The 25,007-nt window shown below is 35.9% G+C and overlaps 1 protein-coding gene across 7 annotated transcripts in view; it reads right to left on the bottom strand.

Moving 5' to 3' along the window:
• The window catches only part of VRK2 (VRK serine/threonine kinase 2), a 111,730-nt gene that overhangs the window by 28,739 nt on the left and 57,984 nt on the right, over window positions 1–25,007 (bottom strand). For all 7 annotated transcript variants that reach the window (XR_011997935.1, XM_072742106.1, XM_072742105.1 and 4 more), the window contains exon 9: window positions 6,625–6,757. Coding sequence is in view for 6 of the 7 variants with exons in the window: in XM_072742106.1 (XP_072598207.1) it covers window positions 6,625–6,757 (133 nt within the window). In the remaining variant the exon portion in view is untranslated. The remainder of the gene's footprint in view (window positions 1–6,624; window positions 6,758–25,007) is intronic.

Raw genomic sequence — 25,007 nt, 5'->3', positions numbered from 1 at the left:
TGGTCTCTGTATAATTTATTGTAATATATAATATATTCTTCAGTTGAATTTGATTATTAATGTAATCATTAACAGTAGTATATTTTTATGTAGATTTTACTTACGATGCTACTGCTTAGAAATGTGGCAAGATTTTGTTATTAATACTTTCCCTCTACACTACATTGTTAGTTTTAAAATATAATTTCGCATCTAGTCTTTATTTACCTCATTAATATGGAGCAATGCAAATGACTCTTCACTGAAAGCCTGTTGTGTTCTCAATTGTTTAACATTTCTAAATTATAAAGTACTGCCAAGAGTAACAACAATTTAAAAAAAAAAAAGGCACGGGTGGGGACTTGAATTCTATCTATTCTTCTAGAAAGCAGAGTCCAGGAACAGTGGACACTAGAATGCATAATTAAAATAAAACCAACTGATATGATTTGTGGATCTGCTACTGTGCCAGACGCTCCAGCTGCTTTTATATTATCTCATTTAATCATTCTAACAATAGTATAAAGTACTACTAAGCCTATTGGTAAATAAGAAAATAGAAGCTCGGAGAGGTTAAGCAACTTGTTTAGTATCACAAAGCAAAAATTGATGAAACTCTGCACTGAAATCCCAATCTTTCCGAATCCAGAGCCCACACTCAATTAACAATTACTTTGCCCTGTCATTAGTTTTAACACCCTTTAGACCACATTACACATAGTACTTCTACAGTCGGGGGAGTACCTGAGGTGGGCTTTTTCACTTAACAACACCAGAAGACATACTGATGCAAGCATGGTTGTCTGGCAAGGAATAAATCAGCAGCAGGTCCTGAGAGGCAGCACTAACCAAAGTTTCCATGCGACTATCCTTCTATGAAATGATTTCTTTCAAATCACTTCATTCGATGAAGAAGGGGGTCTACTTAAAGCATTACTTTATAAAGTGTTTTGAATGCCTTTCCCAGCTGCTAGGAGAACAGGAGAAGCTAACTTAAGAGGACTGGTCCTTATTCTAAAGACAAACCAGAGTAAAAGTCTCTGGGGCCAACTCACCAAATGGAATGAAATAGGAATTGAGGGAAAAAGAAACTGTAAGTGTTAATCCCAAAATGGATCAGAGTATTTGCCTAAAGTGCTTTCTGTTTAGTTTTATTTTTTATAGAGAGTAACATGAAGTATGAAGAAAAATAAGAAATAATAAAGTGAACTTAAAAACTTCTGCCTTAAGCAGACAGGGTTGAAATGCCCAAAATACGAGTTGCTATGCCCAGAAATGACCTAAGAAAGGAGAAAACATCTGAACAGGATGCTCACCTGAAGAAGTGAATGGTGACTACCCATGGAACAAATTTAGAGTGTATGCTTTCATTCCCAACTAGTAACCTGTATCATTATATTTTGTCAATTCAGATTGACAAAGAGCTGAAAAATTTCACAGTGGCCACAATATATTGCATTTCAAAAAGGATATCTCAAAGAAAGCATTAAACTCAGTCTCTTATTTTCTCCGTACCTTTAAAATTTTATTTTTTTCAAAGGCCGGTTTTTAAAATGATTTTATTTATTTATTTTAGGGAGGGAGGGAAGGGGGGCGGGGGAGAGAAGCAGACTTCCCACTTAGCAGAGAGCCCTACATGGGGCTCGAGCCCAGGACCCTAAGATCATTTCCTGAACCGAAAGCAGATGCTCAACTGACTGAGCCATCCAGGCACCCCAGTATGTTTAAAATTTTAAGTCTTAGTTTTCGTTTTTTTTTAATGAAACGCTACTGTGTTTTATTTTTTATAAAATTCTAATATAAATTCTAATATAAATTCTAATATAAATTCTTAGGAAAAGTTATTTAATAGAGCAAAGGTGTTGTTTTGTTTTTTTGTTCTTTTAATTTTTATTTTATCCATCCTCCCACCCCTTTCCCTCTAGTAACTATCAGTTTGTTCTCCAGAGTTAAGAGTCTGTTTCTTGGTTTGCCTCCCTTTCTGGTTTGTTTGTTTTTTTCACCTTTGCTTATTTTGTTTCCTAAATTTCACAAAGTTATCTTATATTTGGCCAATGTATATTATTAACCCAATCAAATAGTTCAAGACCTACATTAAGGCCTTAAAAGTCATGGCTAAATGTCAAAATTGGGTTATACCATGTAGAACAAATAGTGTCTTCATTATTTTTTATTTATATATCGACCAAAGACTGTTTATAGCAGTAAATTTACCTAAAAACAGAAATCAATGGTATGCTTTTCTGACTACTAACAGGATCCAAGCTTGATCGTGTACCTTAATATCATAATTGAAAAATAGGTTCCCTTTTTTGAATTATTTTTTGAGGTGATAAATATTGTGTAAACTATATCATTTCCTCAAGTTTGGTAACATGAAAATGCACTCTCAGTTTATTTCACATATATTTTGTAAGCTGGAGTGCTAGATTGGAGTGAAAGGAAACTGTGCAAAAAATAACACAAGACTTGGATTTCATATATCATAGCAATTGGCAAAAATAAAAAGTATATGTCTCTTTCCTTGATACTGAATAAATTACACAAACAAATGGACATTTAAAATGCAATTTAGACATCATATTTTATGGTCATCAATGATGTCAAATTAAAACAGGTATTATACACTCAATGCAGAGGTCTGAAGTATTTAAAAAAGCTCAATATGTTAAATGCAGTATATCTCTAGAGAAATTAGGTATTGACTGCATGCCTCAGTGAGTAGAAAAATCTACAAAAATCCATACCACACATTGATCCAAATATTGCTTTTTAACATTACTAAGAATGTAACAAATTTTAAAATAGTATATTTGACACAGATATAATTCTCTTTAATTATCAGGCAACAAGCCCAAAATATGTCAATGTTTATGCATGTTAGTTTTTATGAAGAAGAAAAAATTAATAATAGAAGAGATAGGTAAATCCAATGTATATTACTCTAATTTTACATTAAATGAAGCATTTCAGCCACTCAGAAAATACCTTTAGGTCATACAAGAGAATTGAGTTTGGAAGAATAACTGCAATTTTTAAAAAGCATACCGATTTACATAGATATATGGCAGTCCCAGGAACGTTCATTCAACTAATCCATCCGTCTCTAGATATCTCTATTCCTATTTTTTGGTTTATCGTAATACAAACTGCCTTCCTTTTACATAAGGTTGAACTAGAAAATGCTTACGTGAAACTGTGATTGGTACCTTATACAAACTCCTTCATTAAGAAAACCCAACTAATCCACAGAAAAATGAGAGTTCGCTCTGGTTTCCGAATACTCACTACAAAATGTAGGAGAGACCAGACAGTCTGATCAGGTTATCAGTCTCTGTTAAGTGGCTAATTCATAAGGCAGTTTTACACTAAATTCTGAATATTTCCCTGGACCTGACCAGACACAGATATACCTGACATATAGCAAATGCTTTGACAACTGGAGGTTCTATTTCCTAGAGATAACTTGTTTTGCTCTTTATGTTTTCCTTTGCATTATCTTTCTCAGTATTTATTTGATCTCATAGCTGGACTGGTATAGAAAAGATTTTTCTGAGATTAAACTACATAGTGACTGTAGTGAAAGTAAACACATGAATATTTATGAATCTGACCTTCTACATTTAACTACAGGATTTATGGCCCTGTTTATTCTGGCTTCTAGATATGACTAAATGATCATTTCATTTCTAATAAAATCCTAAAGTAAAATGTTTTATTTTGGGAAATTAAATGCAAAACATTAGGAATGAATAGTACTCAAACATTTGAGGATATCAAACCCTTCACTTTATATATTAGACTGAAACTGCGTATTATAATTTCAGCAAATGTATATATTTATATGTACGTATTCATGCGTGTGTGTGTGTGTGTATGCATTCATGTATGTATGTGTATATAGCGGACCCTTGAAAAACACAGATTTGAATTGCCTGGGTCTACTTATATGCAGATTTTTTTACAATACAGTACTGTTAATGTATTTTCTCCTCCTTATGATTTTCTTAGTAACATTTTCTTTCTCTAGCTTACTTTATTGTAAAAATACAGTATGTAATACATATGACATAAAAAGATATGTGTTAATAGACTATGTTATCTGGTAAGGCTTCTGGCTATCAGTAGACTTCAGTGGTTAAGTTTTGGGGGAGTCAAATGTTATACATGGATTTTTGACTATGTGGGGCATCAGCATCCCTAACCCTCAGGTTGTTCAAGGGTTAACTGTATATGTATGCATATCTATATGTAGATATCTATGTGTAGATATAGATATGCCTAGAAGTTTAGTGTAAATTCTATTTTAAATGCATTTAAGGGAATCCACTTTTTATAAGAATCCTGTGAAACCCATGATAAAAATGCATTATTCACTACAGCATATAACTTTCTAGCAAATACCAAAATTATGTAATAAAGGCACTTCTCTGAATAGTCCTCCCAGGGAGGTAATACCATCTTTCTACCATCATTCTCAGTTTAGTCTTATCCTCAGAGACTCAGCATGGTGAAATCTACCCAACTCATCAACATGTGTTATTATTTGGGGAGGAAAAACCTTAAATAGACTACAAGATAAAAAACTATTTAAACTGTTCACGAAGATAACATAATGAAAACACTGCCATGGGGGGGCCTGGGCGGCTCAGTAGGTTAAGCATCTGCCTTCGGCTCAGGTCATGATCCCAGGGTTCTGGGATCGAGTCCTATATCAGGCATCCTGCAGAGCAGGGAGCCTTCTTCTCCTTCTGCCTCTCATGAATAAATAAAATCTTTAAAAAACAAAACAAAACAAAAATCATTGCCTTAACCTACAGAGTATAGAGGACATTTGGAATTAGCATAGACTGAATGTTGACCCAACTAACATGTGACAATTCTACTTTCCATACTGCAATCACAGTTGTTTCTTAGCAATTTCAACAGTCAAAATCTGAAAGGACCAGAATTAGAGCTATCTATAGAAATAAGCGGCTGAATCACATAAGTTAATATCATTAACATAACTGGACCAATGCTTAAGAATCTGTATGATGAATTTCTAGCGATACTGCTATGAAAAAGTACTTCTGAGTTTCTGCAAATTCTTTCATACTAATAAATCCAGCAAAAACGAGAAACAAAATTCATTTGGAGTCAAAGAACTTTAAATTGAAAAATATATCAGTAAGCATTTGCCTCTTAAAGTCCTTAATTAAAGCCATGTCCCACTATATTTTTAAATGCTCATTGATTCATTAACAATGTAAATGGTGAAAAATTACACAATATCACTAAATTTCTTAGTGATCATTACTTTTCTAACTATCCTATTCTTGAAAAAGAAAAAATAGTGGTTTCTGTTACTCTGATCAGGAATACAAAAGGTAATTTCCATTTCAGAAACTGTAACCTATGAATTCTTCCTGGAAAGAAGGCATACAACTGACGCACTTATTTCACTTTTTACTGGCTTACCTTACAGTAGTGTGGGTTTTAATTGCTCTGGAAAAAGATCAAGACCCTCTATATTACATGGTCAATGGTCCTTTTAACAGAAAAGGCAATAATATACAGTTGTTTGCACCAACCAAAACTCGTCAGAAAGTATCAGCTTAGGGTAACAGTTCAACAGCCATTAACCAGTGCAAATGTCTAATTGTCTTTTAGTGAAATGGAGTCCTTTCAGCACTGTTTTAAAATTATTTTTATGGTTTAGCATATTTGAAAATACTTTTATAAATAAAGTTTACAAAGAATATGATTTTGAAAGGCAAACTTCTTCAATAATCACCATTTTTTTACTAGCATAACATTAGAATTGACTTTTTGTCTTGCTGACAGAGCAACTAAGAAAGTACAGTTGCATTGACCATATTGATTGTGAACAAAGCAACCATCAGTGGGACTCTGCACCATATATTTTCAATATTGACCTCCTACTTCCTTTTCCATGGCTTTCTGGGTCGGCTATTGGATTTGGACTGCAGTGTAATAAACAGCTAAGGTTTAATTAATGGTAAATGAATACAAGACATAGGTTATGACTTTAACTAATTAGGGAATTGTTGAATTAAGTCTGCCTTGGAATGCAAGGCAGTACAATCAATATCCAATAAAAGGACTATGTATGTAATTTACCTGCAAATGTGTTTCCAATACCATCAAAGTGAGTTTAAATAAGTAAGATATATGAAAGGCGACTAGGAGAGATTTCCACAAGTTAACACTTTATAGTTTCAGAAAAGATTTCCTTATTGTTGAGAGATGGTATCTTCTAAAACTCTGATAAGGGCCTGGTGAAAAACAGGAATAATTCTTCCCATGTGCACCTTTACCAAATCTGTTAATAGTGGTGATAGCATACAAACTCACTTGCTGACCTCCAAATTTAAACTATAAAAACTAGTGATTTCCTGGCCCAAATCAGCATCAAGTTTTGTTTACCTGACATCCTGCCGCGCCCTTTCACTTGTCACAATCTGTCTCCTCCCCCTGTCAGTAAAAATATTCATTGGCATACAGGAACTCACTACTTGTGATAAAAATCTCGTCCACGTTCTCACTCTTCAGACTGACTATGCAAAGGGCATATCATGGGCCTTATTACTCTTTAATCATTCTTCTGAAATAGCATTAAGAAACAGAAAAAAAGAAACCTACCTACTCCCTTGTGGGCATCTACGCTGGTAAACTCTATTGTCCCATTATGGGCTTTTTTAGGATTTTCCTGATATTGTTTGTGGTTCCCATTGGGACAATATCTGTAGCAAAGTCCATAATCTGCAAGATAAACCTGGAAGACATGAACAGAGAAATGAATAATGCTTTTGTCCTCTGAAAATATAACCTTTATAATTAAGTCTTAAGAAACTGATAGGTTAAGAACAGCCTCACATCTACATTTTATTAAACCAAATGGTGCCTCAGGATAAAATATGTACAACTGGGGGTCATAACAACTAACTTCCCAGCTTAAATCCTTACTTCACCATGGGCATATCTTGTTTCTGAGCTGACTTAGATTTTAGTCCTTTTTATTTTACTCCTAAATTCCCTTCCCTGCAGGTGGGCATCCAGATATCATAAACTACAATAGTTTTTTTTTTTTTTAATCTGTATTCATACAGCTTATGAGGTCTGCCTTTTCTTTTAACCCCTCCCCTAAATATAAACGTTTTCAAGCAGGGAGGGGACAGGAGAGCAAATAATCTAAAAATGTAAACCCAAGGTTATAGGAAACTCCATTAACAGGAAGCATAAAAATAGTGAACAGACTATAAGAGGTAATGACTCTTAAAAAAAAATAAAAAAGAAAGAAAGAAAGAAACCACCATGTTGTCTGTATTTAAGAATGGAACATCAATGCAGTACTTTTGGCCTTTCAGACCGATCCATATCATCACTGTTATCTTTGTAAGTCAGTCAGAATTGCAAGCAGGGTCTCCAAACAGAATATAGATTGTTAAAAGTCAGATGGCAATTCAAGTGAATTTTTCTCAGATTACTTTTGGAGAGAGAAAGAAGGGGGGAGAAGTAGTTTTACAGATATAGCATGCACTGAATAGGGAACTGATACTAGACATTTATTCTCACATGTAGTCAGAACAGAGGAGTCCCCAACTCTGTTACCATGCTCCCTCCAAAAAGAAAGCAGTTAAAAATTTTTAAATGTGTTGTTTCACATATATTTCTTTAAAATTGGGGGACTGAGGTGACATTTCATGATAGAGCTTCAAGACAACAGAGTATTGCAATACAACCTGTGTTTTAAAATAGAATACCCATTAAAAGAAAATTTAGTATGAAATTTAAGTCTCTAAGTTTCTGGTTTTATGATAGCCTAAGGAGGAGATAATTTGACCTTCAAAATATAAACAGCACAGAGTTTTCTTCATCTGATGGAGAATATAGCTTGCTAGAGTGTCTGGAAACATGATATTTCAGTTTTCTCTCTCTCGCCCACAGACACCATTTCTCAACATGGCCTCAGAAGTAACCGATCCCTCTGCCCTAAATAACTAGACTCCAGGATCAGATGTGTAACTGGTTGCTTGCTTTCACTATTTATGATGCACTTTATTTAGTTTGAGAACTAAATAGACTTCACTTCGCGAAGTAGATATCCTGAAAATGTACATACTGGTAACTCAGCAAAAGGAAACATCTTAAATATGCTAGAGTAATTTACTATTTGAAAAAAAAAAAAAGATCTATAGGCAAACCCTAAGAGACTCTTAACTACAGAGAATAAACTGAGGGTTGGTGGAGGGGAGGCACAAGGCAGGATGAGGTAACTGGATGATGGGCATTAAGGTAGGCATGTGATATGATGAGCACTGAGAGTTATATACAACTGATGAATTACTGAACTCTACATCTGAAACTAATGATGGCTAACTGAATTTAAATAAAAATATTTTAAAAATTTAAAAAGACCTATCAAGTTTTCATGCAGTCGGTAGTTCACAATAAAAAAAAAATCAGGCCTAAAATTTATGGAGTGCCTAATATGCACCAGATAGCATGCTAAGAGCTTTATATTCACTGACCTATGGCATCCTTACAGACATCTTGTAGGTGGGTACCATTACCTCCATTTTACTCAAGTACAAACCGAAGCCTAGTGAGATTATGTGATTTGTGTAGTAAGATGACACCGGAATCTTCACATTCAATCACTGTCAGAGGGAAATTGCACTGGACAAGTTACACAGACAAGGAAGACTTCATTCAAAGCTACTAAATAAGAGAGAGTGACTGCTGCAATTGGGTAGGGAGTTTGAACTCAACTCCCCTAAAACAAAAAATGGGCAAGTTTTTAAGTGCAGGGGGTGAGCTAGTGAAATAACTGGAGGAGGTAAAGGGGAGGCTGTTCAGAGTGACTAGGCTGTCCATGTTGTTATTTGGTGTACAGGCTCAGAGACAAGGGCACAAGGGCACAATCTTTCTTAATGACTACATTTTAAAGGGGGTGGCTCCCAGGTCCTTGAGAAAGACATTCCCAGGTTTTAAAACTGGCAAGAGGCTGGGAGAAGATGTACATTTCAAAGACGCAGAGAAAGAATTTACAATTTCAAGTTTTCTATGGTAAATGCTCTAAAATAAATAAATAAATAAATAAAATTTTAAAAAAGGACAGGGGCCTCTAATCCAGAAGAAAATTGTCTAAAGTTTAGTCAAGCTGAAGGGGAACACAAAGGTCTTCTTGATCATCATGGAGGTATGTGCCTCAAGATGGTATTGGTTTGCACCAACTCTGAAGGGCAAAGCAGGGTCTACATTTAATATAAGGATAAGAAGCTAATAGTATAGTAAAGAAATCATATGGTAACCATTTTACTCCCCATAGGGGATATTAAGTAAAAATACCTCTTTGAGATAATGATTTCATTTCCTTTGGATAAATACCCAGAAGTGGACTGTTGGATCACAGGGTAGTTCTATTTTTAATTTCTTGAGGAACCTCCATACTGTCTTCCACAGTGGCTGCACTAGTTTACATTTCCACCAATAGTGCACCAGGGTTCCCTTTTCTCCACATCCTCACCAACACTTATTTCTTGTCTTTTTGATAATAGCCTAATTGGAATGAGTTGGTATCACATTATGGTTTTGACTTGCATTTCTCAGATGATTTAGTGATGCTGAGTACCTTTTTATTTGTCCGTTGGCCATCTGGATGTCTTCTTTGGAAAACTGTCTACACCAGTCCTTTGCCCATTTTTTAATTGGGTTGCTTTGTTTTGTTATTGAGTTGTATGAGTTCTTTGCATATATTGGCTATACCCTCACTGGTGGTTCAGAAATGTTTTTTCCCATTCTATAATTGCCTCTTCATTTTGTTGATGGTTTCCTTTACTGTGCAGAAACTTTTTAGTTTGATGTAGTCCTACTTGTTGATTTTTGCTTTAGTTGCCTGTGCTTTTGGTGTCAAATCCAAAGATGACTGCCAAGACCAGTATCAAGGAGATTTTTCCTGTTTTCTTCTAGAAGTTTTATGGTTTCAAAATTCATGTTCAAGTCTTTAATCCACTTGGAGTTAATTTTTGTGTATGGTTAAGATATGGGCCTAGTTTCATTCTTTTCCATGTAGCTGTCCAGTTTTCCTGACACCATTTAAGAGATTATCCTTTCCCAGAGGTAAACCGAGTGGGGGAAAAGAAAAAACTTTAGGGCAGCCCTGGTGGCTCAGCGGTTTAATGCAGCCTTCAGTCATGATCCTGGAGACCCCGGATCGAGTCCCATGTTGGGCTCCCTGCATGGAGCCTGCTTCTCCCTCTGCCTGTGTCTCTGCCTCTCTCTCTCTCTCTCTCTCTCTCTCTTTGTGTCTCTAATAAATAAATAAAATCTTAAAAAAAAAAAAAAAGAAAAAAATTTAGAGAGGAAGACAAACCATGAGAGACTCCTAACTCTGGGAAACAAACAGTTGCAAAAGGGGAGGATGAGGGGGGTGGGCGACTGGGTGATGGGCAGTAAGGAGAGCATTTGATGGGATGAGCACTGGGTGTTCCACTATATGCTGGCAAATTGAATTTAAATTAAAAAAATTTTTTAAAAGAGATCATGTTTTCCTTATATATATTCTTGGCTCCTTGTCAAAGGTTGACCATACACACATGAGTTATTTCTGGAGTCTCTATTCTGCTGCATTAATCTACATGTCTGTTCTTATGCTCATACCATATCGTTTTGATTACTAGAACTTTGTAATCCAGCTTGAGATCAGGGGGTATGAGTCCTCCAACACTGTTCTTCCTTCTCAGGTTTGCTGTGGCAACTCAGGACCTTTTGTGGTTCCAAACAATTTTTAGAATTGTTTTCCTATTTCTGTGAAAAAGACCATTGGAAATTTGATAAGGACTAAACAGTCTGTGGACTATTCTGGATAGTATGGACATTTTAAAAATTTTAGTTCTTCCTATCCATCAGCATGGAATTTCTATTTATTTGTGTCTTCTTCAATTTTTTTAATCAGTGTTTTATAGTTTTCAGTACATAGGTCTTTCATGTTCTTGGTTAAATTTATTCCTAAATATTCTTATCCATGCTATCATATATAGAATGATTTTAATTTTCCCTTTCAATAGCTCATTGTTAGTGTATAGAAATGCAACTGATCCTTGCATACTGACTTTGTATCCTGCAACTTTACTGAATTCATTTATTAGTTCTAATAGACTTTTGGTGGAATCTTTAGGGTTTTCTCTATCTATATAATATCATGTCCTCCACAGAGATTATTTTACTACTTCCTTTCTAACATGAATGACTTTACTCTTCTTGTCTAATTGCTCTAAGTAAAACTTCCGGTACTATAAAAATGGTAAGATTAGTCATTCTTGAATAAAACCAATTTCAGTGGCACATTAAAGAGGAATATATCATGATCAAGTGGGACTTATTCCTGGGATGAAAAGTGAGAGTAGTCATTCTTGTCATTTTCCTGACCTTAAAGGAGGAGCACTCAGTTTTTTACCATTGATTATGATTGTCTATGGGTTTGTCATAACTGGCCTTTTTTATATTAAAGTATGTCCCTTTATAAAAATATATTAATTTTTATTTTGGAGGGGGGCAGAGAGAGAGAGAATCTTAAGAAGACGCCATGCCCAGTGTGGAGTCCCATGCAGGGCTCAATCTCTGACATCATGACCTAAGTCAAAATCAAGAGTCAGACCCTTAAACAAGCAAGCTACTCAGGTGCCCCAAGGTATGTTCCTTCTCTATGTAATTTTTAGAGACTTTTTAATCATGAGAGGATGTTAAATTTGTCAATTTTTTTCTGCATCTATTTACATGATCATGGGATTCTTAGCACTCATTTTGTTAATGTGATGTATTGCATTGGTTGATTTGCTTATGTTGAACTAGCCTTGCATCCCAGGAATAAGTCCCACTTGATCAGGATATATTCCTCTTTAATGTACCGCTGAAATCGGTTTGCTAATATTTTTTTTACTGTTTTTGCATCTATGGCCATCAAGGATATTGGCCTATAATTTTCTTTTCCTGTAGTACCCTTGTCTGGCTTTGATACCACAGTAATGTTGACTTCTTAAAATGAGTTTAAAAGTGTCTCCTTTCTCTTTTATTTTTTGGAAGAGTTTGAAAAGAATTCATATTATTTCTTTAAATGTTTGGTAGAGGGATCCCTGGGTGGCTCAGTGGTTTGTCGCCTGCCTTTGGCCCAGGGTGCAATCCTGGAGACCCGGGATTGAGTCCGACGTCAGGCTCCCTGCATGGAGCCTGCTTCTCCCTCTGCCTGTGTCTCTGCCCTTCTCTCTCTATCATAAAAAAAATAAAAAATAAAAAAATAAATGTTTGGTAGAATTCACCAATGAAGTCATTTGATCCTGGGCTTTTCCTTGTTGACAGGTTTTGATTGCTACTTAAATCTCCTTACCAGTAATAGGTCTGGTCAGATTGTCTATTTCTCCATGATTCAATCTTGGTAGGTTGCATGTTTCTAAAAATTTATCCATTTCTTCTAGCATATATAATATGTTGGCATATAATCGTTCATAGTAGTTTCTTATTATTGTTAGAATTTATTAGTTATAATGTCTTCTCTTCCATTTCTGATTTCATTGATTGGGGTCTTCTCTTTTAGTCTAAAGGTTTTCCAATTTTGTCGATCCTTTCAAAAAGTCATCTCTGTTTCAATGATCTTTTCTAGTCTTTTTAGTCTCTATTTCATTTATTTTGGCTCTGAAATGTATTATTTTCTTCCTTCTACTAACTTTGTGCTTATTCTTCTTTTCTAGTTCCTTTAAGTATAAAGTGAGGTTCTTTACTTAAGATCTTTTTTCTTAATGTAGGCATTTATCATTATAAATTTACCTCTTAGAACTGTTTTTCTTGTATCCCAAAAGTTTTAGTATGTTGTATTTCCATTTCTACTTATCTAAAGGTATTCTTTGATGTCCCTTTTAGTACTAGTAATTCAGGAGCATGTTGTTTAATCTCCACTATGCGTGAAGTTTCCAATTTTCCTATAATTGACTTCTAGTTTCATACAGTTGTGGTTGGAAAAGATGCCTGATATTTCAATATTCTTAAATTTATTAAGATTTATTCTGTGGCCTATGATCTGTCCTAGAGAATGTTCCATGTGTGTTGAGAAGAATGTGTATTCTGTTGCAGTTGGATGGAATGACTTGTATATGTTTGTTAATCCATCTCATCTAACATGTAGTTTAAGCCCAATGTTTCCTCATTGTTTTTCACCTGGATGATCTACTGGTTATTGAAAATGGGATACTGGAACCTTATATTATTACATTATTGTCTATAGGTGATAATCTTTAATCTGTTAATGTATGCTTTATATATTTAGTGCTCCGATATTGGGTGCATGGTCAGTGTTTTTTTTTTTTTGTTTGTTTGTTTTAGATTTTATTTATTCATGAGAGAGAGAGAGAGAGAGAGAGAGAGGGAGGCAGAGACACAGGCAGAGGCAGAAGCAGGCTCCGTGCAGGGAGCCTGATGTAGGACTCGGTCCTGGGACTCTAGGATCATGCCCTGGGCCAAAGGCAGGCGCTAAACCACTGAGCCACCCACAGATCCCCGGTCAGTGGTCTTAATAGAGTTGTGGGCAGGATTCAAATAATCATGGAATGCTATCGAGCAAAGTGATAAAACTATCTCCACCACCCTATATAACCCCTCCTGTTTTTTTAATTTGTTTTTTATCTACTAAGGCAGTATATGGCTTAGAATATTTATATTCTATGAGAACTGGATATAGTCTCTAAAATTCTTATAAGTTTTACTTCTAGCATCTATCAGTATTACAGTTCTTGACACACTACTGAAGAAATTTAGGAGTGACTGCATTTGTTAGGTAGAGATTTTGGTGTATGTCAATAATTTGTTCCAAGGTTATCAAAAAGTTGATAAATTAATTTGATACAAATTAGGTCAAAGTAAGAGCTTCTATGAAGATTTGGTGGTAGAAAAACAATCTAGAATTCTGTAAGAACAATTCAAAGAAAGAAAGGAAAGACTGGGAGATACTGTCAAACAAGATAAGAAGGGAATAAAGGAAGAAAATTTGTTGAGGTTCTAATTATGTGGTAATCACTGGGCAAAGTACTTTTCACAAATTATGTCATCAAATACAGGGAATCTCCCAGTTAGGTAGCACTGGGTCTCACTTTACGTATGAGGAGGACAAGCACCCCAGTAATTAATTAATTAACTCATCCAAGTCAGAGCTAGTAAAGGATGGAAACAGGATTCAATTCCATGCCAATATAATATCAAAGTCCATTCTCTCGTTTTTAAAATAGTATAGAATTTGGGGTTCTGTCCATTTCTAAAATTTTGTTGGAGTCAAAAATAAGTTTAAGCAGAACTTAATCCACAATAAGGTTTGCAGTCTAGGTCCTATTTTTGTGTGTCCTTGAGCTAAGAATGATTTTTACATTTTTATAGGATTATAAAAAAAAAAAAAGAAAAGAAAGAAAAAAAGAGAATATGCAGCAGAGACCCATATGTGGCCCACAGAGCTCATAAAAGCCTAAAATATTTACTATCTGGCTCTTTACAGAAAAAGTTTGCCAACCCCTAATCTAAAATAAAACTTGCTTTCCAGTTAACTTTTTAAATATTATCTTTTTTCTATGAAATAAAAAATAACAACTAATTAATATTTTTCACTTTCAGTATAAATATATATAATATCCCTAGTTCTAGACAAGCCTGTAGTGGGAAACTCAATAGTACCAAGGTCAAGTAGGAAGTGATTATTTGCATTGTAATCATACTAGGTATAGGAAAATGTAAATATCTAGCTCCCTAATGCACTTTATTTATTTTTAAGATTTTATTTGAGAGAGAGAGAGAGAGAGAGAGCGAGCATATGAGCAGGGGGGAGGGGCAGAAGGAGAGAAAAGCAGACTCCCCACTGAGTGGGGAGCCCCAAGGGCTCCATCCCAGGATCCTGGGATCATGACCTGAGCCAAAGGCGGACACTTAACTGAGCCACCCAGGAGCCCCTCTGGTGCTCCCTGTCATAACTGTATCACAATCTGAGCTCTCCTAGCCCAATTCTTCCTGTCCCCCCTTCCTGTCACATGGGTCATGTCAACATCCCACTCTTAAAGCTTTGCTTGTCCAATCCTGTTTTTTCTCTTTTCCTCCTTCCTTGGTAATATACTTGCTTTCCCCCTGTAAGGCCTTGCACTCCTAATTCCGTCTTGGCATTGACCCTCTGAGATCTGAATTTGGCACAGGTGGCCTGTAAATCATAGCCCTCATTAAAAGCACTAAACAAATAAAGATGAAAACAAATTAGACTTTGGTGTCCATGAAGAACCCAACATTCTTATACTGAACAGGACTGTCTCAAACATTCTCCCCCTTTACTCAGCCAGATCTGCATCCATATATGCCACATTCTCAAGTTCAGTTCTGCACTTAAACCTTCACTTCCCATCACCTTTGTTTCCAAATGTGGGAAGGCTCTTACACTGCTTTATTTTTCCAAATGGATAGGTAGAACCAATGATTACAGAACACCCTGTGATAAGTCCTCTTTGCAGTGAATTACATGGGAAGAAGCGCCTTTGTCTTCAATCCAGCACACCCCTAGGGGTGCCCAACATGCTCTTCTCTGCTTCCTATCACAACCTTGGATTCACACTTCATAATTCCTAGGTTCACCACTCACTCCTGAATCCTATTCTGGTATGTACATTCCTTCAGCCACAAAGAAACTTACTGGGTTTTCATTTGTGTCCCACAGACTTACTACTTAAAAATGTAATCGAGTTATTTAGCTTTTCTTTTCTTTTTTCCCTGGGGTAGGGAGGGGTACAAAGGGAAAGGGAGAGAATCTTCAGCAGGTTCCACGCCCAGCACAGAGCCCAATGCGGGGCTCAATCTCACAGCCTTAAGATCAATGACCTGAGCCAAAATCAAGAGTTGAATGCTTAACTGACTGGGCCACCCACAGGACCCCTAGCTTTTCCTTTATTTAAGCCCTGGCTCCCCATTTATGGACTATAAGCTCCATAGGGACAAATGGCCAAGATAATGTTGTATACATATTTGTATCCATGACAGTACCTTTTCTTAAGGCCTTCTGCCCAGGCTTAAGTAAATTTTTATTGATTTGACTTGATGGTAATAACTGGAAAAATTGAAGTAAATTCTTTTCAGTAGACACCTGAGTGCCAAGCATGATAAACTATCAAGAATTGTTTATTTAAAGAAAAAAATGCATATTTATTGAGTGTTTGCCATGTGAAAGCATGAAATGCTTTAGAGAAGTCAAATCATTTAACCCTCATGACCCTAAAAGGGGTTTATTTTAAGATATCTTGAGGATGAGAAAACAATGAGTAAAGTTAGGTACTCTGTGCAAAACAAACTTAGAGTAAGGGGCAAAGTTGAAAGTGAACCTCTATCAGTCTGATCAGAAGCTGAGTTTTTTTCCATATGTCTCACATAGAGAAAAGAGATGATATAAGTGCATCTACAGGTTCAAATATAACATTTACTTTGAGAAAAGTACAGCAGATTTAAATTTAGTAATATTTTAGAGCAAGAAGAGTTTATTTCTAATTGAGGGGCTCAGAGAAAGAATCATTTGAGTTGGGCCTTGACAAATATCTAAGATTTCCACAAATGGGGACAGCAAAAAAGAGGCAACCCAATAAGGAAAACCAGGGCACGGGTTAGTGTAGGTCGAGAGTACAGAGGTTATTGGAAATACATCACGAGTCAGAAAAGCTGGTTAGCATCAGCTTACACCGAAAGATTCTAAAACCATTTTAAGAAGCTGAGACATAATTTTTATATGCAAATGACAGTCACCAGAGGCTTTTGGCAAGAAATAGTATTATCAGTACTGGCAGCACCATAATGAGGAAAAAGTAGCAAAGAGTAAGAGTGGGTAATGACAGTCCAGGCAAAGAGCAATGGGAGGGCAGACTAGGACCCTGGTGAGCAAAAGAAGGGAGACAAAGGGGAACCATGGTTCTTGGAAAAGAGGACCAATGACAACTCTAAAAATGATGTGGCTGGATTCCACACCAGTGAGGATTCAGTGAACAAAGAAAACAGGAGGAAGAGGTGGTTTGGAAGGAAAATGATTTATTCATTTTTGTACCAAAAGTGAACTGGCTGGTCAGTGGCTAACACTCTAACCCAACTAGTTCCTGGTTCTTTCAGTTTATGCAAGATTGAGGGACATATTCATAGTTGATGGAAAAAGTAAAGGACCTCTTTCCCACCAAGAGTCAAATCAGCTGCCTTCCTGCTCCCCAAGCAACCAGGAGTCCTACGTACTAAGGGGTCAGACTGGCTCAAATGGAAGCATTTCTCAACACTTAATGTGATGGATAAGAAAAATGTCAGCTGGGGAATGGGTGCAAGAGGTTATGGAGCTGAGACAGAAAGAAGGAAGACATAATGTGAACAAATGTCACTGCCCAGTGGGATGTGGCCACCCATTAGCTCACGTTACTACTTTGCCTCCCCTTGCAGACTGATTATACATTAGAGATGTATATTCAGCCCCCAAAATGGGATTCCCTTTCTAAGAACTATTTTTGTCATATCTCCTAATTTACACTTATACAATTAAATCCTTTTACTTAACACATGTTGCATCAAGAAACGTGTCTGTTAAGCTCTCATTATCAGGGACTGATGGATATTATACTATGGAGGGAGATAGTCACTATTCATGACTTTTTTAAATGGAAATTTAGAAAACACTTTTAAAACTCTATCAAGAACACAGACTTATTCAGAAACTCTAAAAGCTTTTTTTTTTTAAAAAAAGCCAGCATTTATCTTATTTGAATAGGGTATAATATTTCCCTATTTTTCCAACAAGATACTATAATGTGAAAATCTTCACAATAAACTAAATGCTTACTAATGAAAATCAGCATGTGCTGAAAGAGGAACGAAGCATGCAATGTGTAAGCAGCGTGTTTATGTTCATAAACATCACTTGTGTCTGTTAAAAACCTGTATGTAACCTTAGAGATGCTACTACATTTTGATATAAATCTGTGCTTTTTATTTTTATTGTATAGTACTTTTTTGTTTTTCAACTTCCCTACCTTGTTTTCGCCAGTAATGTCATATTACCACTATACAGTCTAGACAAAATAATGCAACTTTTGAGGTGCCAGCTTACTTTCAAACATGATGCTTATTAGAATAAGCATGAAGATGTATTTTTCAAAACGATAGCCTGACCTTATCTGAGCTATAAAAAGTCTGCAGTTTGTTTCCTGATGGATGCAACATGCGATTATTTAAAAAAAAAAAAAAAATCTGTTTTATGTGTTGGAGGTTTCTTCCCCTCTTAGATCTCATAACTACCTACTCTATTTCAAATCTGGAATTTTGTCCTGTTTCCTTTATATGTAATATTCACTGAGAGTGAGAGATTTAAAGACTCATCCATGAGGTTAACATATGAAGAAAAGGCAGACAAGCTGTGCCTCTTATGAACTCTTTGAGGCATCTACTGTTCCATCAGGCCCAAGTCTATGGCTCCTTTAAATGGTGCTATAGATTCAAGCATCATAACAGAATACCAAAGTATTTAGAAGTATCCTATGTGATACTCACATTTTGAGCCCATGACCTGTTTTTCTATTCCAGCCTGGTTCTTTTAGCAATACGTGAAAGCCCATTTGATCAAATAGGGCTGTGACTTAATATGCTTTCCAGACTTTGGGGGGAAATTCCCTCAATAGATCATATGTGAGCAATTCCTTCTTTACTAAAAATGGCTTTCACCCACAAAAGAAAACCTTTCCAATTACAGTCTCTTTCCAATTTGTCCTTCTGACATAAGTTCTCAAGAATTATATGAAAGAACCTACAAGAATTATATGAAAGAACCTATCCTTTCTTCCGAATTTCCAATGTGACATCAAAGCACATAATTTGTGTCTGTCCTTTAACAAAAATAAACAGGCAATGGGGAGGATAATCTGAATTGCATCCAATTTATGGTCTTCCTTTTTGTCTAAATCAAATCTGAACCAAAGACCTTTCAGCATGTAGGTAAGCATTCTCAGAGCTTCGTACATCTCTAAATAGATACAAAATGTTAGCTGATATGATTTGACTGTCATTGATATAATATTATAAACACGTTCACCACATGGAAGTTATATCTACATAAAACACAGCTAACCAACATTCAACATAGCTGCCCCCTGTTCTACATTAACTAAAAACTCCCCTGATTTCAAAGATAGCATTTGAGATTGCCAGCACCAATGCCATTCACACATACAGTCCCCTGGGGTTCCACAGGTTTTGAACAGCCTCTAAAATGGGGTTACATCTTAACCCATCCAATATGCAGCTTAATGAGGTGACTCAGAATCCAAAAGTGCCATTTTCCCATACTAACTAAAAAACAAACAATAAACGAACCCCCTATATATAGCCTTTCATGAATCAGGGTGCTCAAACATTCTTTGGTCGTATATGCATCTGGCCTTTAGAAATACAAATAATATGACCAGTGGGATTCAGTAGACACTCGATAAAGCATGCATTGATTATAGGAAAACACTAATTTTTCAACAGCACTAACTGTCTTGGGAACCACATTCTTGGGAATAGGTAATTTGTTAAATGGGCCATCCTATATTTACAGTGAATATAAATATTTATATATTTATATATACACTCCTAAAATGTGAAATATTTTCCCTTATATAGAAGACAGACTCTGGATGTTCTGGTCCCTACAACTGGAGGGATGTCTATCATATCAAACTACACATCTACACACCTCGGCAGAACTACACTGAATAAATCCAATTTATTACCATCTTCTTAATATCTAACCAGAACACCATTATGTCTTTTTCATAAATCTAAAGAATTCTTGGAGAATGAAGATATGGCATTCTTTCATCATGAGTATAAAAATAATGAAATTACTTTCTAGCTGTTACCTACTAAGTGCTTCTTATGTGCCTGATATTTGTCTAGGTCTTTCATATGTTTAAATCATTTGATTCTTCCCCCTCTTGAGGGAGGGACTATTATCCTTATTTTCAGATATGGAAACAGAAGCACAGGCAGATGAAATAATATGGCAAAGGAAATAGCTAATAAGGGGCAGAGCCAGAGCTCAAAGCCAGGGAGGGAGTCTGATTCTGGAGCTCACACCCTTAACTATTTCTACACTGAATCTATATTGAAAGTTATTCAAATAGTTGCCATTTTCTTCTATTAAACTTTTTGGGGATGCCTGGGTGGCTCAGCGGTTGGGCGTCTGCCTTTGGCTCAGGGCGTGATCCCAGAGTCCCAGGATTGAGTCCCATGTCGGGATCCCTGCATGGAGCCTGCTTCTCCCTCTGCCTGTGTCTCTGCCTCTCTTTGTGTGTCTCTCATGAATAAATACATAATCTTTAAAAAAATAAACCTTTTGCCTGAGATGAGAAGAAGGTAAACCAACCTTCTTTAAATTTAAATTGTTTTAAAAATATTTTATTTATTTTTGGGGGGAGGGGAAAGTGAGAGGGAGAAGATGACTCCTGCTAAGCAGAGAGCCTGACATGGGGCTCGATCCCAGGACCCTGAGATCATGACCTGAGCTGAAGGCAGATGCTTAATGGACTGAGCCACCCAGATGCCCCATCACCCTTTTTTTTTTAATCTTCTGATTCTAAACAAGGACATTTAGCTCCAGAATAAACAAGCAGTCTATTATCATGAAGAGCCCACCACACATGGGCAAAAATTAACTGCCTGGAGATCCTGTGTGTGAGAATAAATCATATTAGAAACACTAGCTGATCTAGCTCAGTCCAGAGAGGCCCTAGGCAAAATAAAAGAGGGGACTTTTCTCTCCCCTCTGTTCTCAGTTTTCCCCCTTTCCATTTTTCCTCTATCCTGCTGCCCACATATGGTCAAAATAAACTGGTATTCATGGTAAAGTGTTAGCATCTTATATGAAAGAAAATGCTATCCTGAGATTTTTATTAAAATTGTTTGGAAAATTTATTATCTCAACTTCCAACCAAAGATTTGTCTATGTCCCTCTATTAGTTTTGCAGGGCTGCTGCTCTAACAAGGTACCACAAACTGGGTAGTAATCACAGAAATGTATCGTCTTCCAGTCTTCACAGCTGCCTGTTTGCCATCAAGGTGTTGACAGGGTTGGTCCCTCCTGAGCACTGTGAGGGACGATCAGCTCCATGCCTCTCTCCTAGCTTCTGGTGAGCTCAGGTGCTCCAGCTTTATACAACAAGGCATTCTTCCCGTCTCTTCACATTGTCTTTCCTCTATTCATGTCTGGTCTGTCTCTATGTCCAAGTTTTCCCATTTATAACCTCAACCGTACTGGATTAGAGCTTTCCCTAACGACCTCATCTTAACCTATTTCCAAATAAGGTCACATTCACAGATACTGGGGGTTGGGACTTCAACATTTTCTGAGGAGACACAATTTAACCCATAGCAGCCCCATATTTTGGTTTCTCTTCATGAATATGCTGGCAGAGCTCTATCCATTAAAAAAAAAAAAAAACCACTGGTAATGGCTATATAAAATACTATATAAAATACTAATGACCTTTTTGACACTGAACAGATTTCTCTCAATAGGAATTTAAGAAAGGTACAGATGCCTTAGTTGCTATATGTGGCTATACTACATCCAGCTCTACTCTGTTCGCTTTATGTTACTACTGAAAATTGAAGAACTAATTAATCAATTAATTTATGTATTAACCTGTTCACTTACTCCTTGTTCATTCATCATTTATTTATTGAGTGCTTATTATATGCCATGCTCTGTGCCAGCCACTGGGTACACATCAGTGAATAAAAACATAATCCCTATCTTCCTGTATACAAAACTAGAGATTTGCTCTCCTGATGGACATTCAACTGGAAGAAATCATGCTCACCTGGTTCTGTACAAATAATTTCCTAAATCAGATTTGTAGCTTAAAACCAGTTCTATCCAGAAAGTCAGAGGCTATGAGAACTAAAAGGGAGTCAAAGAGATCACATGACCTAGGTGACTTCGATTACGGAAAAGGAAGTTATAGCAGAGAAGTCTACTGCAATAAATAATTTTTAAAAAAGGAAAAAGGTGGGATCCCTGGGTGGCGCAGCGGTTTGGCACCTGCCTTTGGCCCAGGGCGCGATCCTGGAAACCCGGGATCGAATCCCACGTCAGGCTCCCAGTGCATGGAGCCTGCTTCTCCCTCTGCCTGTGTCTCTGCCTCTCTCTCTCTCTCTCTGTGACTATCATAAATAATAAAATAAAAATTAAAAAAATAAAAATAAAAATAAAAAAGGAAAAAGGAGCTTAAGCACAATTAAAATAAAAATTCTATTTGTATTTTCTTGTGAATGCTAGGAAAATGGAGAAAGTAGATATAAACTGTACTTGACACTGAGGAATGATGTAATTTTGTTAAGTAATAGCATGGTGATAATATGGTGAATTGTCCTTATTTTTGGAAATGCATACATAAGTATTTAGAGATAAAATGTCATGATATCTCTAATTATTTTAAAACATTTCAGCCAAAAAATAGATAAAATTTCAAAATGTTAATTTTTAAGTCAAAGTCATGGGTATCAGAAATTCTCTATTATTCTGTATGCTTCAAATTTTTCAAAATAAAAGGTAAAAAAACCTGTATCCTCCTAGAGGCACAATTATCTACTTACTAGGTTCTCACTTGTCTCAGAGTCCCAGCAGTGGGAAATAAGCTTCACAAAATATTAATTTTAAATATGGAGACCATGGCTCCTAAATCATAATTATTATGCTGTTTTCTTCAATATTTTCCACTCATCACCACCTTCCAATAAGACTCTAGTAGACTATATTCATATTACTGTCATTTGTGTAGCATTTTGAATAAGAATTTTTTTCTTTTTATATGGATCTAATCTGATTTAAAATCAGACATCTTAATATACACATGTTAAGAATAAATTTTGATAATAGGAACACCATTCAGTATCAGATAACAGAGCTAAAATACATTTGATTACTTAAACAATTTTAAAGTAATTCAATAAATTGAAGTGCAGTAAAACATAGCAGCATTAACACATTACAGAATGTTAGATGGAAATAAAGTTTGGAGTTGACTTTGTTTTTAATTTGACAAATCATACTGAAAGAATCCCAAATAGTAAATTTATAAAACTGATCTATGGGTAAAGATACATACAAGGTATTAAATCTTAAAAACACATATTCATATGACAAATTACGCTGAGACCAAAAATTCAGTGAAAGTGTGTATTTTACAAACAATTCTAATAATATAAAGCTCATAAAATTTTAAAAGTTCAAATAACTAAAATCATAGGAATAAATTTCAAAGTCCTTTGCTCAACTAAAAATAGATACCAGAACTTCACAAAGAAGAAAGACATACACGTTATTGCACGTCATAAGTGACTATAAACACACCACGCTACTTAATCTAAGGTATAACCCCATCTGTGTAATACCAAAGTACTTTAAAGTAGCTTTACCAGCTATATCATCCAATGATATTATGGTAACATCAAGTTAAGATATACAACACTACTCCAAAGATAATGAAATATGAAAGTGTATCATCAGGACTAAATTATATATATATTCATAAAAGGAAATGCTATCTCTAAAAATCATACCATATTATGTGAATATACCATGCAAAATTCCTATAAACACACTTTCACACTCCATCTTACAAGTAACTGATGGATTATGTTAGAATTCCCTCTAGCAAACAGTGAACAAGTAGCTTTAATGAGGCTTATGACCCTACCCTATGGATCATAGTGAGCATTTTGCCACCAGATACAGGTCAGGTACTACAATTCCTGCTCCCAGATCATTAAATTTTTTTCTAAATTTAAACTTTTTAACTTCCTTCGCTATTCAACACAAGGTGGACACTTTGGAAACATTATAAGAAACATTACCTTCTGCAATGAACATTAAGCATCTGGAAACATATTTTCAGAGAATCACAGAATTTTAGAGCTACAGGGAATTTTTGAAATCACCCGAAGTCTAACATTTTATAGACTGGAGAGCTAAAGTCCTCACAGGTTAAAATATTTGCTGAAGGCTGCCATCCTGCTGAGGATCAGGGCTGAGTCTGGAATCTCAGGGTCTGACTTTCAGTCCAACACAAGTCCTAATAGTCATGTAAGTGTTTTTAAAAACCATAGGTTTTCAAAGCCATACTTATTCCTCCATTTGTTGACACTCAGAACTGTTCTCTCTACCTGTGAGGGCCTTTCTCTTTGACATAGCAGGCAGCTTTTGGACAAAAACACATGGAGCGTGGTAGGGTGGAGAACCTGAACAATTAGGGTGTTCTGGGTACAAGTGAGATGGCAGGCATTGCATCAAGGCTGGCCTCACCTCCTGAGGAATCAATAAAGTACTTCTTGAAGGATAATTACAAAAGCAACACTAACCTAAGTACTATGAGGAATACAACAGAAGAAAGAGAAGTAAACCTATCTATAAGCCTCAAGAAGTCCATTCTAGTTCAGAACATAAGATAACTGAGACTTGAGGGCTTATGTGTTTAAAATATATATTAGAAGCCAAAGGAAAATGGAAAAGGAAATCATTATAAACCAGAATCATCCAGAAAGTCTTCGTGTAAAAGCAGGGATATATAAGGTGGTGCTTGAAAAATGATGTGCTTCCATGAAAAGATGCTCAATATCACAGGTCATCAGGGAAATGCAAATCAAAACTACAATAAGATAAGATATCATCTCACACCTTCAGAATGGCTAAAATCAACACCACAAGAAACAACAGGTGTTAGTAAGAATGTAGAGAAAGAGGAACCCTCCTTGCACTGTGGGTAGTAATGCAAACTGGTGCAGCCACTCTGGAAAACAGTAAGGAAATTCTTCAAAAAGATAAACATAGAACTTTCCTACAAGTCAGCAATTGCACTACTAGGTATTTGCCCAAAGAATATAAAAACACTAACTCAAAGGGATACATGCAGCCCAATGTTTAGAGCAGCATTATCCATAATAGACAAAATATGGAA

Source organism: Vulpes vulpes, chromosome 16, assembly GCF_048418805.1.
Source record: "Vulpes vulpes isolate BD-2025 chromosome 16, VulVul3, whole genome shotgun sequence".
Classification (NCBI taxonomy): domain Eukaryota; kingdom Metazoa; phylum Chordata; class Mammalia; order Carnivora; family Canidae; genus Vulpes; species Vulpes vulpes.
This window is presented reverse-complemented; position numbering and strand designations above follow the sequence as displayed.